The 20355-nt window shown below is 41.0% G+C and overlaps 5 protein-coding genes across 7 annotated transcripts; 3 read left to right on the top strand and 2 right to left on the bottom strand.

The window, feature by feature from the left end:
• Positions 1-691: 691 nt before the first annotated feature.
• On the bottom strand, positions 692-5657 carry LOC6596423 (interferon-related developmental regulator 2). Its single transcript, XM_002021785.2, has 5 exons — positions 5396-5657; positions 3260-3944; positions 2947-3190; positions 1403-1630; positions 692-1336 (listed from the first exon to the last, which is right to left on the bottom strand). The coding sequence occupies exons 1-5, from the start codon at positions 5436-5438 to the stop codon at positions 1253-1255; spliced, it is 1284 nt and encodes a 427-aa protein (XP_002021821.1). The 5' UTR covers positions 5439-5657; the 3' UTR covers positions 692-1252.
• LOC6596424 lies at positions 1852-2889 on the top strand. The gene has a single exon (XM_002021786.2). The coding sequence runs from the start codon at positions 1905-1907 to the stop codon at positions 2766-2768; it is 864 nt and encodes a 287-aa protein (XP_002021822.1). The 5' UTR covers positions 1852-1904; the 3' UTR covers positions 2769-2889.
• Positions 5658-16125: 10468 nt separating the features above from the next.
• On the top strand, positions 16126-18453 carry LOC6596422 (acyl-CoA-binding domain-containing protein 5). 3 transcript variants are annotated; one of them, XM_026987536.1, is made up of 3 exons: positions 16126-16411; positions 16521-17558; positions 18056-18453. In XM_026987536.1, the coding sequence occupies exon 2, from the start codon at positions 16554-16556 to the stop codon at positions 17508-17510; it is 957 nt and encodes a 318-aa protein (XP_026843337.1). In that variant the 5' UTR covers positions 16126-16411; positions 16521-16553; the 3' UTR covers positions 17511-17558; positions 18056-18453. The 3 variants fall into 3 exon arrangements, with proteins under 3 accessions (XP_026843337.1, XP_002021820.1, XP_026843336.1); XM_002021784.2 differs by having other exon boundaries at positions 16127-16411; positions 16554-17558; XM_026987535.1 differs by having other exon boundaries at positions 16127-16411; positions 16543-17558.
• Positions 18388-19317, bottom strand: LOC6596421 (peroxiredoxin-6). Its single transcript, XM_026987537.1, has 3 exons — positions 18988-19317; positions 18738-18930; positions 18388-18675 (listed from the first exon to the last, which is right to left on the bottom strand). Exons 1-3 carry the CDS (start codon positions 19265-19267, stop codon positions 18474-18476), a joined length of 675 nt encoding a protein of 224 aa, XP_026843338.1. The 5' UTR covers positions 19268-19317; the 3' UTR covers positions 18388-18473.
• Positions 19318-19444: 127 nt separating this feature from the next.
• Positions 19445-20014, top strand: LOC6596420 (N-alpha-acetyltransferase 38, NatC auxiliary subunit). The gene has a single exon (XM_002021782.2). It carries the CDS (start codon positions 19480-19482, stop codon positions 19873-19875), a length of 396 nt encoding a protein of 131 aa, XP_002021818.1. The 5' UTR covers positions 19445-19479; the 3' UTR covers positions 19876-20014.
• The last annotated feature ends 341 nt before the right edge of the window (positions 20015-20355 follow it).

Here is a 20355-nt window from a genome sequence, read left to right as displayed (position 1 = left end):
TTCTTTAGAAGAAGGAGGAGGAGTCCCTTAGAAGAGCCTGAACAAGACAAATATAATGCTTTTATAGAAAGTCAATTTACTTTTCGGTGGATACATTCCATCATATAAAACTTTGGATCTTTTTTTCTGTCATTTTCTTTTATTAGGAAAAAAATATTAGCAATACCTCTTCGTGGCCATTTTCGAAGTGAATATGGACACAAAATACAGGAAGAAAACATCTTTTATTTTAGAAAATATTTGAATTTTTCTTGGGAATAAATTCCGATTGTAGTATTCCGATTAATCAAAGATTTAGTTGAATAATCTTTGGAAACTTTTACAAATAGATGAATGTTGGACAGGCAATTGTTTGCTGGTGTATTTGGATCAATTGGATTGACAAATCTATCCGCCGAAACGCATTTAAAAGAAATACCTTTCAAGCTAGATTTACAAATATACTCGTGTGTTGGCCAGACCGATTCTGCTGTATGCAGGAAGGATTGTTGAAGGATTTTCGTTTCGCTTTCTTAAGCGCTTTCCAGTGCCGCCCCCATACGAGACCGAGAACAAAGCCCAGACAGAAATGCATTTCATTGAGTTTTTAAGCCTAAAGTTATTTATTTTACATGTAATGTCTATAAAATAAATGTATTTATATAGCTTATATAATATGCATAATAAAAAGCATAGTCGATCTTTGACTAACTTTAGTTTTTTTCGTTTTTTTATTTTGTTTTGAACTACTTTTAGCAACGACATCGAAGCAGAAATAGTTTTGTTTTAGATTCTATATATAAAGTATATGTAGGTTTGGATGTATATATTTAAAGTGTAAATCAAGATCAACAACGTAAGAGGCATGTCCCGCCCCAGCGCCCCGAAAGCGGGGAGTCATGCGACGAGTACAGGCTAAATTTCATATACATAACAACAAAAGATGTGCAATAATTCAGATCGAAGCACACACAATTCAATATTGTGTTAGTGCTAATATTTTAATAATAATGGCCTATGCTCGTGTTTAGTGCTTATAAATATTTTCTTTCAATTGTGTTGCATTTGCTGTTTTTCCAGAAACATATCCTAAATTTAGACTTAGTTTCAGCTTTGGCTATGCTATGCCCTGTTCAAGCTACAATTAGAATAGACACAATTCAACTAGCGGGTCGTTGGCTATGGGATTTTGAGAGGTTTCGTTTTGTTCTGTTTTGTTTTGGGATGCTGTTTCGCAGTTTGGGGAGTAGGGGATTGGTTTATTTCTGCAGCTTTAAGTGACGACGGCCGATCTCTTGTCCCGATTCTTTCCACGCGAAATGGAGCGTGCCTTGAAGGCGGCAGCGTTCACCAGATGCTAAGGGATGGAGATGAAGAAACCTGTTCGTTAGAGAGATCCTAGATTTCTGATCAATCAACTTACGCGCTCCAGCTTGGTCGGCTTGATCTTGGCATTGCCATTGATGCCAGTGTTGGTGGGACGCGCTCCCAGCTCGAAAATGTCGCGTATGAACTCGTTCTCCTGCAGCTGGGAGGTCATTCCAGGCCCCATCACTGTGCAGAGGGCCGAGTACTGGTGGTGAATGGACCATGAATCCAGTGTCAAGGACTCCGTGCCAAAGCGAATGTTGATTTCCGGAGAAATGTCCTCCTGAAATAATACACAGAACATTTTTCGTAACATCGAATAGGCATGGAATGGAAATTCAAATCAATTTTCGATATTTTGTAAGGGGAAATGCTAATTTTCCTCATTTTAAGTTTTAGTTCCGTATAGAATAGACCAAATTCTATGATCAGATAAATTTTTGTAGTAAAAAATAGTAACCAAAAAAAGTGTACAAAATTCCAAAAATAAAAAATTGATTCAATTTGGTTATCGTTTCTTGTAACTTTTGCAACATTTTGAATTCTTTTCGATTGAAATGCTGGTGACCACATATCAACATGACTACGTTCCGCCGAACGCCAAGCGATACGAGTTCCTCACCAGAGCCAAGGGCTTTGAGGGACAAGAGGGCGCAAAGGTCGTCGAATGTCAGTGTATTGATGAGGAGAAGATCAAGGTGCCATCTGATGCCTCGAAGGACTGCTCGGGCGTGGAGTGGACGGGCATTGCGCCAATGGGAAGACTGGTGGATCCACGGCTTATACCCACGGCCCTGGCCCAGGATCAGGTGGACAAGATGGCCTTCTCTGAGGAAACGGACTGCTTCAAGCTGCAGCCAAACCGCTTTCTCAAGATCCTGCGCACTGTCTACCCCGATCTGTACGAGCGACTGAAGGTGATGCCGAAGGAGGAGCTCAGCCGTCGGCTGGAGAAGAATCGCATGTTCACAACGTACCAGATCGACTTCTGTGCGATGAACGAGTACCCTGAGGGCATATACGAGAGTCTCAAGACCGAGGACGAGGCCTCCAAGCTGAATGCCAACAAGTTCCTGACCAACAAGGCGCCCTGCTCCGAGTTCCGCTCGAATGTGATGAACGAACTGGACAGGGAAACCTCCATGGGCTACGAGGTGTCGCAGGATGAGTGCGAGAAGACATACAAGCCTTTCAAGACCACGTTCGCGGACTCCTCGCGCTTCGTCGCGTCGGGCAACAATTCCCACTGGAACGCGGCACCGGCCACCTATAGGAAGGTGCCCGACTTCACCGAATACATGGACTCGATAAGCCGCAACGGCTGTGTGATCATGCGAAACAAGTTGCACGACCACTCAAAATGTCTCGCAAACTACTGCAAGCACGAGCTCAAGTTCACCTGCAACGACATGAAGCCGTAAATTGCAATTGGATCATCCTTGCAATCAGCACTACTCGAATGTCCTGTTGATCTCGTGCCCTCTGGAGTTTGCATTTTTGGTTCAAGTAAATAAATGAGTAAATAAAACTTGTTGTATCTTAGTGGGTTCTGTTCTCTGTGTGGCGGGGCGGGGGGAGTTTTCTGTGTTGTCCACTCACCTCTAGATAACGCAACACATCCCGGAAGGTTGCACGCTGAGCCTTGCGATCGCGCTTGGCCCGATACTTGTGCGAATCGGTGGCCAGCTGCTTGACAGCCTCGCTCAGCTCGGCGATTTCTTCCTCAAGGAAGTCGTCATCGTGGGCACGACCCGATTCCAGTATCAACGCAATGGTTTCGCCAGCGGCCATGCGGACATCCAAATGTGGGGACTGCAAGAGGCCCAAGAACTTCTTGATCGATCTAAAAGTGAGTGAACGGCATTTAATAAATCATTTCTGGTGCTATAATCGTTGGGGTTTAAGGACTTACGGGAACATGTTGTTTCCGGTGGTCATCAGCGACACGAAATCACCCGGTGGTATGAGAGTCAGGAGCAGACCCCAAGCACTTAAAGCCTCGGCATGCAGGGCTCCCGCTTCGGCGGTGACCGACACTGGGGTCTTGTCGTCGCCCCGCAGATAGCTGCCGGCAAAAATGGCCTCGAAATACTGCATCAGGCGGACCAATTCGGCGACATCCTCACAGCCCAAGAAGCTGAGCAGTCCAAGAGCCGTGACGCACTTGGCTCTGGCGTCGAAGCCGATGGACTTGTCCTGAACGGTGGTCAACAGAAACTGGTTCATGGCCTTGGAGATTCCCTTGTCGCCGCCCATCTGGAGTACCAGCAGGGGGGCCAGACGTGCGCCCCAAACCTGCTCCTGACCCTTGCCGCGACGGATGCTCTTCTCAACAAAGTCCATCAGCGTCATCTTGCGGTCCTCTACGAAATCGGGCATATAGCGGTGCATCAGCAGCTCACAGATAGCCTGGAGGGCCTGAACACGGGTCTGGGCCGACTTCTCGGTGGCCTGTTCCAGGGCCTTCTCGAATTTCTCCTCGAAACGCTCATTGGCCAGGTCGTCGTTGGCCTCCGAGGAGGCAACCTCCGAGACGTGCGAATAGACGCTCACATTATCAAAGGACTCGTCCTCGGAGTTCGACTCATTATTCCGACCTGTTGAACAGATGGGAATGGAGTGGAAGGAAAAGAATTTAGTATTTCAAACTGTAATGGGTTTGAGGGAAACTGTAGCGATCGGTGCATTCAAAAAGCACAACGGTTCACATTCCCGCTTGTCAAACTGTTTGAGAAATGAGTCATTGAATCATTGGGTTGGCCAAGCTTTCCGCCTTTTCCTCGTTGTCATGATATAAGTACATATGCATGTACATGTGTACATAGTACACAAAGAGAAATAGAAATTGATTTACATTTGGTGCCGCCGCGAATGACCTTCAGGGAAACAGTTTTAGAGTCAACGTTGTGCAACAAGTTTTGTTTCATTTTCTTTTCAAAGAAAAACCTGCGTCCGCGCGCACTACTTTCCCACCTGGCTATTTGGGACAAGGCAATTTCCGTCTCCGTCTAGCATTTTCCACCTTTCACAAAACCATTCGCAGGCAACAACAAATGCGGTAACAACAAGAAGAGCGAGAAGAGGAAGAAAACCAGCTGTTGGGCAAAAAGTGGGGCTGTGTTTGCTTTTGAAAGTTGCTTTTGCTTTGGATGAAGCGACAGGGATGGAGGGAGAGGGGAGTAAACCAATCTGTGTTTGAGCGTAGTATGTACATTTGTACGTATTGATGTACGTACATACGTATTGTATGCCTGCATAATAGTTGCATAATTTGTGGGTCACAATGTCTATAGGTGGGGTGCATCACTAACAGAAAAAGTCTTCCGCGTGCTTATTTATAGAGGGAATTCGGAAATAGTACAAGTACTCGAACTATTTAGAATGAATTAGGTTAATTGATTTTCAGGGGATCATCATGTCAGACGGACTTCCTCCAACTCGATTCTTTTTGACTTATACACAGATGAGTCCCATACGCTCAATTGAACCCAAGGAACCCAACTAATGCGCATTTATTGGGGAAATGTTCCCATTCTCTATCCTATGCCCTTCGAGACTGATATCCCCCTTGATACCCGCTGATAGAAGGCACTTGCACATGTATTTACTTGAACACATGCATACATGCGGGTGTGCCTGTATGAAATCGGTTTTGATAAGCTGGCATTGAACGTATGTATTTGTATTTATTTATACACACATGCACATACACATGTGTATAGATTCCTCTTCTTGTATAGCTGTATTGTTGCCAGCTGAGCGACGAACGCGTGAAAAGCTTTTTATGCCAGCACAGCAACAACACAAAAATAATTATTTCATTTCATGCCAAACAGGTTGTGGGCAGCAGCTAAATACATGCATACATATTTGAAGAGTATTTTCGTCGTCGCATGACTAATGCAAAGGTCAGGCAAAGCAGCTGTAGAAATTTCGCTTGCAATTGCCTCGCCTACCTCCCACACCCCCACTCCCACCACCACTCACAAACTCGCACACTCACACCGCAATACAATCTCTTTCTTTGTCGTCTTCGTTTGTAACTTACCTTTGCCTTGTCCTCCTCCTGATTTCTTATTGCGTCGCGGCATGTTGATGTTTTTAATTTTGCGTTTCTCACGAATTTTATTTGAAAACGATGACGTTTTCGTTGGTATTGTCGACCTGCCTGCTCAGTTGAACACAAACTCAAAGGGGAATAAATACCCTGTAGCCGAGTGGGTCCTCGACTCTGACCGCAGAGAAGTCTACACGACAAAAAAAATGTCTACTCGGTTTGGCGGCAACCGAACGCACGTGTTCCTTCCGATTTATTGATTTTGTCTCGAGAATTTAGGTTAAATTTGAATTTAGTTGGGTTTTAGGCTAGAGATCAGGAGATATTTTGATCAGGACGCAGCTATGCAAAAGCTTTGATGCTTCCAATTTTTAGCAATCCTACACAATTGTCTTTGGTGGTATTGCTGCTGCTGCTGCACGCGGCGTTTGGAAATGGTGAACACCGATTGCAATTGCGGAATGAAGGTTGACACTGGACGCGATCGTATTTTATTTATACAGGTGCGCGGCTGTTGGTGCTCTTCTGGCTGGGCGATTCTACAAAAATGTTGTGCTCTGGTTGTCGTTGCAGAAAATTTCATGTTTAATTGCAATGAAGACACTCTGCGCTGGCAGCCACTCCGCTCCGCCCTGTTCTTTGTGCTATGGTGAAATTCCTCTGCGCTCGTTTTGGGGTTTTTTGTACTGGTATTTCAGTTTGTTTTTTTTATCTCGCCAGCGTTTGCACGGCACGGCTTGTACTTGACGGCTTGTAGCTTTCGAAAGCTCTGCGAGCACAAAAATTGCAACAAATTTAAGCACTTTGATTACGATTTTCACGAAATTTGTTGTTTTTGGCGAGTGACGAAACCAGTGGGCATATGGATAAAATATACGGTCTCACCGTCAGAAATATACCGAAATATACCTCACAGTTTCAAAATATACCGTAAATATACCGATAAAAAACCTAGCTTAGACCACATAACACCCCTCTATTTAAACAGGCGAACGTAATCCGCATAAAAAAATACTGTTTATAAATTCTTCTTGTAAATCCTTCCGCTTACACCTTACATCCTTCCTTAAACACACGAAAGCTGAAAGATAACCTGAAGCACTAACCATACAGTATATTGATGTGCCAGTCCCTAAACCGAACACGTCGCAAATGAACTTTCTGCCTACGCTCCCAGTGTTCTCGGCTCTGGCGTCCGACTTCACCATGAGACAGCAAGCCCGCCGACTGCCTATAATCTTTCTTTTACAAAGAGGTATTCAGTTTTGCAGGTTTTATAAGAATTACTTTATAAATCCGGTTTGGCATACTCTCTACCAATTTCTTAAAAATACGGCTCCAATTCCAATTCTACACTGCTCCAGCTCTCGCCTATGTTAGATGGGGCGATTGACCATAAGTTTTCAATCGGATTGAGGTCGGGAATTTGAGCTGGCCACTCCATCAATTTAAAATTTTTATTTCCCAGCCTTTCCCGAACAATTTTCGCAGTGTGCTTCAGATCCCCATCTAGTTGAAAAGTTATAAGCCCAGAAAACTGGGAAGATGGGATTGCAAAATGTTTAAATAGTCCACTTTTCGCATGAGACCATCTATTTTCTGTAGAGGACCTTCCAATGGACCAAAGAGCGATAGTAAAACGGAACTATCATACAATTTTCGAAAATGGACTTATGATAAAAATCCGGGAACGATGAGTGAAGTCTCGCTAAATGCTCGCAGACTGACTCAAAAATGAGCAGTTACCGGACAAAAACCGAGCGACGACCAGAGTCAGGCAAAACTATCACAAACGGACTTGATAAGAGCATGATACGCAAGAAACTCCGGATCTCGTAAAGCACGAATGCAAACAATTCGCAGCAAGTTAATTGCTGCAATCAAATTTGCACGTTTGCATACGAGTGCAAACACTTTGCAGCAAGCAAAAAATTTGCAATAACTGTTTGCGGCAACTATTTTAGCTTGTCGTCTGTATACAGAATTTTACGGTTAACTTGGTTGCGTCAGTTGCTTGCTTGTTTGCATGTGCTGTTTGCTTTCAGTCGCAATATTGCAGCAAGCAAAGCAACATGTGGGATCGCGAGAAAACGATAAAATTAATTGATTTGTACGAGAATTATTCTGTTTTATGGGATGTCTCGTCACCAGACTATAAAAATAAGCATAAAAAGCAAAAAGCTTATCGCGAAATTGCTGAAAAGTTAGACAAAAGTGATGATGAAATAAAAACAAAAATTCATAATTTACGCACTCAATTTTTGCAAGAGGTGCGCAGAGTGAAGCAAAAAAAGAGTGGCCAGGTTACATCGGACAACTATACCAGCAAATGGGAGTTTTTCGATGCGCTTAAATTTATTAAAAATGACGACGGAAATAATTATAAAATTAAAAATTTGGTAAGTAGTACAATTTATTGAACATATCGTAGTAATTACTTATTTTATATATTTTTATATTGCCATGACACTCCACCAACAGGCGAAACAAAAAATCCAAAGTACATCCAAAGCAAAAAAAAGAAATCGTGACGAGATAGAATTTAAGGACGAAGATCGGCTTATTAAAAAGGCAAGCGCTTTACTCGATAAGACAGCGGATGACCATCAGGTGTTCGGAGATTTCGTTGCATCTGAGCTCAGATTGTTGAAATCACACCAAAATAGACTTGTGCTTCGCAGAAAAATTCAAAGAGCTATTTTGGAAGTATCGGAAATTGATAGCGAGGGCACTTCTACTTGTTCCACACCTAATATTGTGTACTCGTCTACCAATTCTCCAGTTGTTGGCTTTTAAGATAGTAAAAAAGAAAATAATTTACATACTTACTTTAAGATATTCCCTTTTGAGGCATTCATGTACAGCTCGACAACACTTCGTCACAATGCTTGCAACCGTACTCACAGGAATGCGAAAAAGAAACATCAGAGAATGATATGAATCACCTGTAAGAAATTAAATTACATAAATAAACATATTAATTAAAAGTACATAAAAATGTTAATTATATTTAATACATACCCGTGTCTAAAAAACCCAATGTCAGGGCTAATCGCTAATTTGGTGGAATCGCAGGACGCATTACAGTGTCTTGTTTAGTTAAGCAGTTTTTTACTTTTTCTAATAAAAAATTGAAATCACTGACTGCTTTTAAAAGGTTCTGATGCACTCCTCTTTCATCTCTTTTGGAAATCCACTCTTTCACCCAACACTTTCTTTTTTTTTGCAGACTCTAATCTTCTAATTTTTTTACGTTTTATTAAAGTTGCTAATATAGCAATAGCAACAACTCTCGATTTTTTGCCGACATAATATAAACGTTATTCCTTGACTTTCTCAAAACAACAGAACTTGCAAATGAGTGTCACTTGCAAGCACTGAAAACAAAAAATGAAAACACGTGTAGACATTAATGTTTCACGAAATAGCCATGCAAAAGTTTGCGTGCAAAATAAAAATTGACTGAAGCAAGAAAATTTCATGCAATATTTTCATTAGTGTGAACATATGTATGTGAAAACTTTTGTTGCAAATTATTTTTAACTTGCTGCATATTGCTTGCATCGTGTGTACCTATGTAGCTTTATAGAACATTAACGAACATGTCAAACAGCTGTCCGGCACAACGCACAGTGGGCGAAACGGCCAATCTAGTGGCATTAAATTAATAACAAGAGTAATTTAAGAGATATCTTAATTACATTTTTAGTTTAGCATGATTGTTAATAGCCGGATGATTGTTCCAAATTTCAGTAGAATCAGTCAACTATATCAAATAGATACTATAGTTCTGATCCTTCAAAATATTTAAATATTTTAAAATACCATTCTGAAGATAGTTTACCAGTGTAACTTATGTAATTTTAAATATATCTAAATTCCCATATCTGAACTATCGGAACATAAAACGTCTTTTTCAAAGTTTACATCAAATAGCAAATCTTTAACTTCTTTATCCAACTTTATATTTTCTTTGGAAAGCCTCGATGACACTTTTGATAACTTTGAAATTAAAGAATCAGATGTAATTAGAAGAGCATGCATTATATTTTTTTTGCCACGTCTTCTTCTTCAATGATATAACTTTAGAAGCATTTCTCTCACCACCACTTGTCGAAATGTCAAAATGTTCCATTACATTTTATCCATTTTTGCAGAAACGTGCTTACAAGTGTTCTTATCCTTCTTGCATTTCTTCTGAAAATATGTCATTTTCATTCGCAATAGACTTTTTTGGTAGCGACCGTTGTACGGAAGTGGAAAAGTTCGCCTTGGGATGGACATTTTCGAAAAATTAAATTACTATTATTTTCGGCTGCCATATGCAGATAGTTTTGGGCATCCAAATTCACAATAAATTAGAGAATGTGTATCAAAAACAATTGCAACTAGATCGTACACATCTCACAGGATGCACTCCACCAAACAATGCAATATGTTTTTCAAGCAAAAATTTTCCAAGGTCAACTTCCACAGCTATTTTAAACTAATATATATAATTAAACGTCATATACACCTTCCACCAAAAAGCTACAAGTCTATAAATTGCTAGTTCAGAATAAATTTTAACTATGCTTTGATTTTTGACTTTTTGCACAAATTTTTGCCAGCTTAACAAAAAAGGCCCAAAGACTTGTTTATAACAGCTCTTGCTGTTTATAACAGCCCTGCTTCACGAAATATGAGAGTTTCAACAGACTCTGTCATGAAATTTTGAATTAAATGCAGCTAGAGTGGCCATTTTGCCCACTGTGCAGCGCCGCTGTTTTTTTTCATTATGTGTTCTTTTGTGATTGAAAACCGCAGCGGAAGGGCATAAACGGGGAGTAAAAAATCGGTAATTAAAGTATATTTTTTTTAAACTGAATTTAAAAAATGCACCTGATATATAAAATCTACCGAAACAAGCTGAAATGGTGGATCTTCGCTCTGAAATTGGATCCATAAAGGCAAAGGTTTGTAGAGAGATCCTCAAACCAAAGAAGCTATGCCTTACCAACCGTTTAAAACTATAGAAGAACTGGACCGTTTCGACCATAGCTTGAAGGAGGAAAGTTTCTTTAAAAATGTGGTAAGTGTTTTGCGTTAAACTCACGAGCTAAATTTGCCAAATATATTCAAATTTATATTTGTACGGATCGTAGGGTTAATGATGTCGGCCGAAAAGGCATTTGACAAAGGTATTCAGAGCTCTTGGCGGTCCACTATCGCTAATGATGCCAAAAAGTGTATAAAGGGCTTGCGGGCTATTCTAGACATCCGTAGTAAGTAATATTTTCAAATTAATTTGTAATTTGTATAGAAATAATTATTTTAATGAAATATTTTCTTTGGAAGACGGCGATTTTGACCGGGCAACTCAAAAACTCAAATCTCTAAAGGGCATAAGCAAATTAAACTTAATTCACTATCCTAATTTTTGTAGTATAAAAATGAAAAAGTATTAAAAAACGAGGGGGAACGTTGTGAGTTGCTGCGGACACCGCAACTCTACAGTTATACCCGATACTAAGTCAGTATGGCTCTCCTCCGGCAGATGGCGCTAATATTTAACGACACGACAAAGAGTGCGTGCGAGAGAGACAGAAAATCAGTCTGAGCGTGACGTCGGGCGCTGCGTAGCCACTAAAAATTGATTTCTTGCTTTTGGCTACAAAAATGATCCGATCTGATCCAGATTCGGCAACCGGATAGATATGGTCATTGTCTATGATTCTGCGTTTTTAGTTTACTCGATTTTGCAATATTGTGGATGCAACAGATTTTCGTCCTTTGTGTGGGCGGAAGGGGGTGGGGCGAAATTTTGAGATATACGTTTTATAGTGAGATCTAACAGAAGTGCGGATACCAAATTTGGTTACTCTAGCCTTAATAGTCTCTGAGATTTATGAATATCCCCAGATCTGCATCCTTTGCGGGGGCGGAAGGGGGTGTGGCGAAATTTTGAAACAAACTCGTCTCGGTCCGATATATTAGGAGTGTGGATACCAAATTTGGTTGCTCTAGCTTTTATAGTCTCTGAGATCTAGGCGCTAATGTTTTACTCTAAGCAAAGCCGCCTATGCTACGTGTGTGTTAGAGAGAGACAGGGCGAGAAAAAATGAAATTGTTTTCTTGATGCTGGCTATAATTCAGATTCCGCAGTCTAAAAGATATCGTCATTCTCTACGATTCTGCGTTTTTGGTTTTCTCGTATCTTTAAAATTGTGGATGCCACAGATTTTCGCCCTTTGTGGGGGCGGAAGTGGGCGGGGCAAAGTTTTGAAATATTTTTGTAGCAGTGACATATCACAGAAATCTGGATCCAAAACATCGTTGCTCTAGCTCTTATAGTCTTTGAGCATTAGGCGCTGAAGGGGACGGACAGACGGACAGACGGACGGACGGACAGACGGACAGACGGACAGACAGACATGGCTCAATCGACTCGGCTATTGATGCTGATCAAGAATATATATACTTTATGGGGTCGGAAACGATTCCTTCTGGACGTTACACACATACACTTTTACCACAAATCTAATATACCCCAATACTCATTTTGAGTATCGGGTATAAAAATAGTGTATAACTTTTAATATTACTTTCGGCTCAGAAAAGATACATATCATAAAAGACTCAAAAACAATATCGCAAACGGCTCGCAAATATATTGTAAGGTAGTGATCCTAGGCTGGGGTCAGTCCGCCCAGATCGTTTATGAAGGTTTGTGTGTGTTTTCTTCGTTTTACGTTACTTGACTTGTGAAGAAATATTATTGTATCCATGGTCTTGCGTGTACGTGCAGCCAATAACCATAAAATACAGTATATAGATGTGCCAGCTCATGCAACTTTTTCGGAAATAAAAAAATATTAAAATGATTATATTTTACAGCACAAGTTTCAAAAAAATTCGAATAGCATTAATTATTCCACCAAGCTCGACTACGAGCGAGGAATATTTTCAATCTCCGGATAAATGTTCAATACCGTACTCGCTTATTAAGATCAAATATTTATACGCTGTTGTTCTGGTCCATCGAGGATATATTTTTGGTTGCTTAAGCAAGTTAGAAGAGCGCACTGGCTTCGCTACCAACAGACAGACATACATATATGCACGAATCAGTCCATCACTAGCCGCAGGTGTCATCTCTAGATTTTCATAAGCCCCCACAAAGTAACTGAAACCTAACATGCATACACACGTACAATGGTGAGCAAGCAGAGCCCCGTTGTCTTTTTTTTTCTCTTGAGAAAACATGTTTTCAAAGTACCAACAACCACTGTAGAATGAGCACAATATTCAACATCAGGATCATAGGCTAGAACGCTAGTCGAAGAAATAAATTTGATTTAAATGCTCGATGAAATTGTTAGCGAGGATTGGTCAATTCCTCTACGTTTGTTGCGTCGTTGTTCAATTCCCCTACGTCTGTCGACTATGTATCTGCGCGTTACTCTCAGTTCTAGTTGCCTTTGTTGATTTCGTTCATCTCGGGCCTCTTGCGATTGTGATTCACGCGTGTAACCGCGCCATGCTCCCACGCTCATCTGCATTGTTTTCTTGGATTTGTTCACCTGAAATTCGTACTCTTATATCTCGTATGGTTCTAGACTTGATCGTTCGACGACTCAAATTGGCCCCTCTGCTTCTGATTGTTACAATGTTTGTTATTGAACTTCTCCGATTTTCATGAAATTTTATGTATGTGCTTTCGATTGTCAGTTGTTTTTTTTCAGATGTTTTCGCTTCCGAAAAGACCACAGTTATTTTTTGTTTTACTCAGGATCGACGAAAATATATGTATGATTGGTTGAAAAAATGTACCCCAATTGAACTTGTTTTTGCTATTTTAATAATTTAAAGAATCTTCCATAAAACGGTGCCCTTCATACAGATGGTTTTACGCTCGAGCGCCTGCAGGCAGGCCTGCGGTATGCAGGCAAAATAGCGCAGATATGTCATCCGAATTAAATTTGGATCGTTTTTCCCCACTCTGTAATATTTTTATTTGATGCACTTTCGTCTCCATAGCACGAATCTTTTGCCTCAGGCATTCGTTTTCCATGAACATTTCATCAGTTTTTATCACTATGGTCCGAACGACCACTTTTGTTGGCCAAAACCTAATTTTTCAAAGTCAAAACTGAAACCTGGTTTTGATCGCTCTGCATTAGAAAAAGATCGACCATTAAATCTGCGTACCAGAAATTTCCATAGATGGCGCCACATTCGCAAAATCAGCTGTGCAACCCAACTGTTTTTATAGTAAAGCACGTGAAGGGAAAAAGTGGCAAATTAATAACCACTTTAGATATCTCAAAAATTGAAAAACGCCAAGACGTGATTAAATTTTTTTGATGAATCTTAATCTGTCGGGTTCTTACTACGTGTTTTGAGTTTTAAACTGTCTCTAGTAGTTCTGATGTCTTCGTAATTGAAGGTTAAAGTGAGGCCTTCAACATGTGCCAACTTGTAATGAAAACTAATTTTTGAAAAGGTGTACAAAGTGAGTCCCACCTAGTCCCACCCTGAAACCTTTTCTGTGTCGTAGATTAATAAATTCTTTTTGAAATGTATATAGTTAGAAATGCCACTTTTTACCACAATTCTTGGAATTTGCATTAATAGAGCATAACCTCAAATTCGAAAATGCAGATTTGTTTGCCGAATGGAATTCAGAGAAGGGTAAAATTATCAATTATTTGAAAACGGATCTTAAGGCGACATATCATATGAAATTAATAAAGCTTTTGAAGATACCAGCAAGAAAATTTGTTACCGTTTGGCAACATACCGGAACAAATGCCGGTAAAATTCAAAGATGTTTGAACGAAAATATGTGGATTGGCCACAAGCCTTTTTTTCAATACATTTATCTTTATGTCCAAATATGCTAACTAAGTTCGTAAGGCTGTACAGGACCCAGTCGGAAAGCCGGCACATATCTCACTTAACGAGGCGTTAACCTTGCTTCTAGACAAGGATTTCGGCAATAATTTACGGAAACCTTTAAACGATTTTATTTTTATTTAAATCAAAATTTTTTTTAGTCGTGCAACGCCGTTTTCTTAAATAAAATATGCTTAATACTTTTTTTCACTATAACTAAAAATTTAAATATGCATTATTAAAAAGAGGGGCGGTGCCACACCCATTTTTTTTCTTAAATCCATTTCTTATTGATTATATATATCCAATACAAAAAACTAAATGAAAAAATCTTGTTCCGTTCGGGAGTTATTAATTTTGGCCAACAAAAGTGGTCGTTCGGACCATAGTGACCATAGGGACGCACCCTACAAAACAGTTACATTTATTGATATATTTTCACCTGGCAAATTTACCCTGCTTGAATTGACAGATCCTTTTATTCTTGCTTTCTCTCTATCTGGATCGGCATCATCCTTCAATCACCTCCTTTTATAAATCTGCCATTTGTTAGGTGCAGACTTCCACTGAGAAGCTTTAAAGTGATTGTCGCAGATTTTTAAATTAGCACACATGATGCAACCGTGGCTTTGCTCCGAGAACTTCCTGTTCACTACACACTTTGGTACATGACTACATTGTACTTCCGGTAAATGATTGCGGCAAAAACTGCAATGTCATTATTTTTGTTGACGGCACATAAAGGCTAAGAATATATACAAAAATTCGTCCGCGAACAACCTGCCGAACGACGAGACCACCTTGTATAATTACATCTTGGACTGGAGCGGCTGCAACTTCAAGTGGTCCGCGGCATAGAAAATGAAGGCAACAGGTCTTTTTCTTTACTGTACTTGGATATCGATATCGACGATTGGTAATATGCCCAATATGCACGACAGATTCGGACATTCTGTCGCGGCCGTTTCCTGCCATCATGCTATTCAGCAGGGTACTTGCCATGTTGGTCACTTTAACTGAGTACTAATAAGTTATTTTTAATATGTATAAATGTATAAACTTAGCTTTTTTAAATATACCGCTAAACTACGAATCGGTTAACGGATCGACGCGATTTTTGCTCTCGGCCAATGAAAATCGTCAAAAATGTTCACCAATTTTGCCGACAGCAAAAATCGCGTTCCTTGTTGCGGCAACATGCAAGCAACATTGCATACCCTAGGAAAGGATATTATAGAATTGCGGAAATGTTTGTCATCCCAGGATTAAGTCTGTTTAAGTGGTATATTAACGATATTTTAAAGAGACCAAGAATTGGTATCGGGGTCAGGATATATGTATATCAAATCAAATGCATGAATATGTCTAAAACATATCATTATGAGAAAATTTATTACGTTATAAAACGGTATCTTCACATAAAATGAACGAAATAGGGTATACAAATGGACATACTCCGGTTGACTTGCAACAAATCTTCTTCAAAATTGAGCAGTAGGAACGACTATCCTCTTTCGTGTTTTTGTCTTGACCTATTTCGCTAAAACCTTTTTTTAGGCCAAATCCAATAAAAGCAAGTATTTTAAATAAAACAGTCAACTAGAAAATAGGTTCATTAATTGGATAAAATTATGTGGGAAGGACTGAGAGATCTATCTAACTAGTAATATTTGACGGAATATTCAAGACGAGGAATATGTATTATAGAACTTGATTTCGTCAGTATATTTACGGTATATTTTTAAAATGAGACGGTATATTTTGGTATATTTCTGAGGGTAGGACGGTATATTTAAGATTTGATTTTAGAGAGTTTTAGTTTTGTTTAATTTTTGTTGATTGCGAAAACGAATTCAACGCTAACGCCAGCAAAGAGCGTCCAACAAGTCACTTGCAAGTCGATTAGCCGAGGTCGATAAGAACATTGTAAAAGCTCAAACTTAAGCTTATCCGGAGAACGATTGAACTTCAGAACTCGAACTTTGTCACCAAGTGGGTCTTCTTCAATACGTCGCTCGTTTACGAATGGAATGAAAGGCAGAATCAATAACAGAAGACAACCAACAACACAAAAAAACACAACAGATACTGCCTAACGATTTACAGCACCCAGGTTGCACAAATAATTAGGTAATTTGTAAGCGCCGTCGACATTCCCTCGAATTCGAACGGCGGAACGATAGATGATTAATGGAAAATGAACTTGGACCGTATTCTATCTAATCTTCCATTTACATAGTATTCAAGTGCATCCTTTGTAGTTGCTTCACAGATGGCCGCCATTGGAGAACGTTTCCAAGCTGCCGTCAATGTAATCAAAGGACTGCCCAAGAATGGTCCCTACCAGCCAAGCACCAGCATGATGCTGAAATTCTACGGCCTCTTCAAGCAGGCCACCGAAGGAGCCTGTGACCACAAGAAGCCTGGCTTCTGGGACGTGGTGGGCAAGGCCAAGTGGGACGCCTGGAACGACAATCGACACCTGAGCAAAGAGCAGGCAATGCAGCGTTATGTTGAGAGTCTGCAGGAGATCATCGAAACGATGTCATTTACAGAGAACGTGCAAAACTTTGTGGGCAGTCTTGATGGCCTGGGGAACATCAATTTGGACGAACTGGAATTGGTTTCCCCCGGCATGAGGGAGCTCGCCGAGTCGCATCCCAACTCGCCGTTCCATTCGCGCACAAACAGTCCACAGCATGGAACCAGCTGTAACGGAGAAGATGAGCCGGGGCCTCCATTAGCCTCATCGGAGCCAATTACGGAGAATGGCGGCAATATTGTGACCAATGGACACATTACGCCATCCCTGAGCAATGGCTACACGACCAAATCGACGAACTATACTCATGACAGCCACAACTATACCAACAACAGCAGCGTGGCCATTGTGGAGCCCTCGGACGATGAATACGACGACCCATATGATTTAAGTCACGAAGTCACCCAGGCCATTGCCCATAATACGGATCTGCTGCGACAAATCCAAATCACAATCACGCGTATGAACAACGATGTGGGCGCAGTGCAGCAGCGTGTTCGCAGCTTGGAACAGACAATAAACGAACTACGCGATGGCCAAAAGTCGAGAGCATCGCATCGGCAACAACCCGTCTGGTGGCCCTTCAAGAATATATCTCCACTGTGGTTTGCTGTCCTCATTCTGTGGCCGTTCCTGGTGCGCCGATTTGGGCGAATGTTGCAGACATCATCCGGCCGTAGACGCTGACGTAGAAGGGTGCTTAGACTAGAAATAGTGGCATGTGGTAGTTAAATTGTAAGTACGAGGTCATGACATGGTGACGAAGTCAGTCTGCTCTAAAGAAATTTTACAAGCGTATATATGCATATCAAATTTCCGTTTTTACTTGAGATACTCCGAGATTCTCGGAGACCCATGCGGTGGCTACTTGAAACCTGTTTGGTAGTGAAAGCTTTTACCATTTACATTTTAAAATGTACATATTTGCATTTCATTAACATATTCAAGGAAACAAACACAGTTTGTGCAGCATCTTTATACATATGTACACGCATAAATATATAACAGAAGGGAAAGTCTCCTTTATATACATTTCTTATGGGGTTTCAGTTTCCTGATCCCAAGGAATAAGTGATTATATTAATTTTTTAAATGATTATTAACTGGGTTTTAGCCAATTTATTTTGTATAATTCCAGTTGGGACATTCCCTTATCCCAATAATCTGGATGATACTATTTAAAACGTATTCTTGTTCAGTAAAATAATCAGAATTCATCTTTTCTTTTTCAGTTACTTTTGGTTACGGGCAAAAGCTTGGTTGTCGGCTTTCTTCTATCCTCGAAAGTTCTTCATCTACTGTACAGAGTTGGCCTTATTTATAGTTTCGCAACCACTGCGGTTATACTGTTGCAATATCTACTCGATTTTTATAGGTTTATTTTATTGTATTTGATGTACCTATGTATATTTAGTTTCGTAGAACAGAAACACGACCTTTTTTGGAACACATTCCCATCTGATTTAGTTTTTAAGACGAATGTCTAATGCACTTTCGGTCGGCAGGCATTGCTTTTGCAGAGACTAAAAGCCCTACCCTGACGTAAATGGTTGTACGCGAACAATTTATTGTGCATTATTTTTATTGTTATTAATTATAATTTTTGTAATAAAGTCATGTTTCAAAACAATGTGTTCGGAATGTTCGCTCTTAGGGCTGTGGAGTGGTGCGAAGATAACCCTTGCCGGATGGCACCTCAATGGTCTCAATGCCCTTGGGGAAGAGATTCGGAACATCTTCTCCCTTAACGGTGGGCAGCACCATGCATTTGCCTCCCTGTTGCCAGTCGGCTGGAGTGGCCACGCTCTTCGTCTGGGTCAACTGCAGCGAATCGATGACGCGTAGGATTTCACTTAAGTGGGACAAATGGGTAATTACACCAAAGCTGGAACCTTTGTCTGGTCTGTAACTTACTCGAAATTGCGTCCGGTGGTAGCAGGATACAAAATGGAAAGACGCAATTTCTTCTTTTCATCAACGATAAACACGGCACGGCAGGTCAGAGGAAGGCCATCCGCATTCAGCTCATCCTTGTCCAGCATTGAGAGCTGGTGCGCCAGCAAGCGCTTGTCATCAGCAATGATGGGATACTCAAAACTGGTCAATTCTGAAAAATAATCAAATATATGAGACTGGTTCCGTCGAAATAAAACTCGGAACTTACTGCCAAAGCTTTTGATGTCTTCAATCCAGCCCTTGTGCGACTCCACAGTGTCACAGGACAAGGCAATGGGCTTCACACCACGCTTTAGGAACTCTGGAATCAATGCAGCCACTCGGGCCAGCTCTGTAGTGCACACCGGCGTAAAGTCGGCCGGATGCGAGAAGAGAATGGCCCACGAATCGTTCATCCAATCGTAAAAGTCTATTTTTCCCACACTAGTCTCGGCCTCGAAGTTGGGAAACTGATCGCCGATATTCAGAGGGCTGCACGGCATTTTCATTGTTTAATATTCAACCAAGACTTTAAAGTTTTGGAGAAACAAAAGTGCCGCAAAATTGTTGTCAGCTGCCTGGGCCAGTGTGACCGTACCGATACCCAACTGAATGCAGCCCTGGGCTAGATACACATACATTCGCAGTCTACTTGAGTCTAAAATAATTGAGCTGACAAATTACATTAAATCTACATATTGTTAGAGGCTACGATTAAAGTATGGATGATCTCATTGTAAGTGGCCACCAAGTGCAGATGCAGACTGTCGCTCCAGTGGAACCGTTTCGAATCACCACCAATGCTCCGCACCAAATGAACGATCCCAACATGACACCGGGACGCAAAAAGCTGCAGAAATGGTTGGGCCATGTCCTTCGCATCGTTATAACCGATGGACGTGTCCTGGTAGGCTTCTTCAACTGCACGGATCGGGATGCTAACATTGTGCTCTCCATGTGCGCCGAGTACCTGGTGGAGGGACAGGAGCCGCGTCTACTGGGCAACGTAATGGTGCCGGGAAAGCACATTGTGTCCCTCAGTATTGATGACATCAATGGACATCAGACAGCATCTGCGTCTGCCACGGCACAAGTGCATGAATCTGGCAGCAGCTGAAGCCCGCTCCTTAGAGATCTATGGATCAATTAGATCAGCCAGCCGGCCAATTGACGATCAGCCGGGAATCATTCGACTGCAGCAGCGTCTATATTTTAAATCTATATTTAAACAAACTATATTTAGAAAATATATATCTGTCTATAAATTGTTGCTAGTCCTGAAAAGGACGGATTTGTAAGGATAGGCGCTTATCTTGTGTTGACCGCATCATGTTTGGGAGTATCCATCTCAGACACTCCCACGACTATCGCCAAAAATCTATATGGATTGCTCCGGATTTCCAATGCTACAATGAAGTTGCCCCATAGTTCCAGGTCCGTGCTGGTTAGCCTGTTCAATGTGGTGAACGGTGTCGCCGGGTAGGAGCAGACACAGCCAACCATCATTTCCACCTGTTGAACCTCCCTGAGGATGCGGCACTTTACATCTTTGTGCACCGGTGGATACGCCGTGTCGTGCCAATCTGATGCAGTGCAC

The sequence above is a fragment of the Drosophila persimilis genome, unplaced genomic scaffold (assembly GCF_003286085.1).
Source record: "Drosophila persimilis strain 14011-0111.01,24,50 unplaced genomic scaffold, DperRS2 tig00000124-arrow-pilon, whole genome shotgun sequence".
Classification (NCBI taxonomy): Eukaryota; Metazoa; Arthropoda; class Insecta; order Diptera; family Drosophilidae; genus Drosophila; species Drosophila persimilis.
This window is presented reverse-complemented; position numbering and strand designations above follow the sequence as displayed.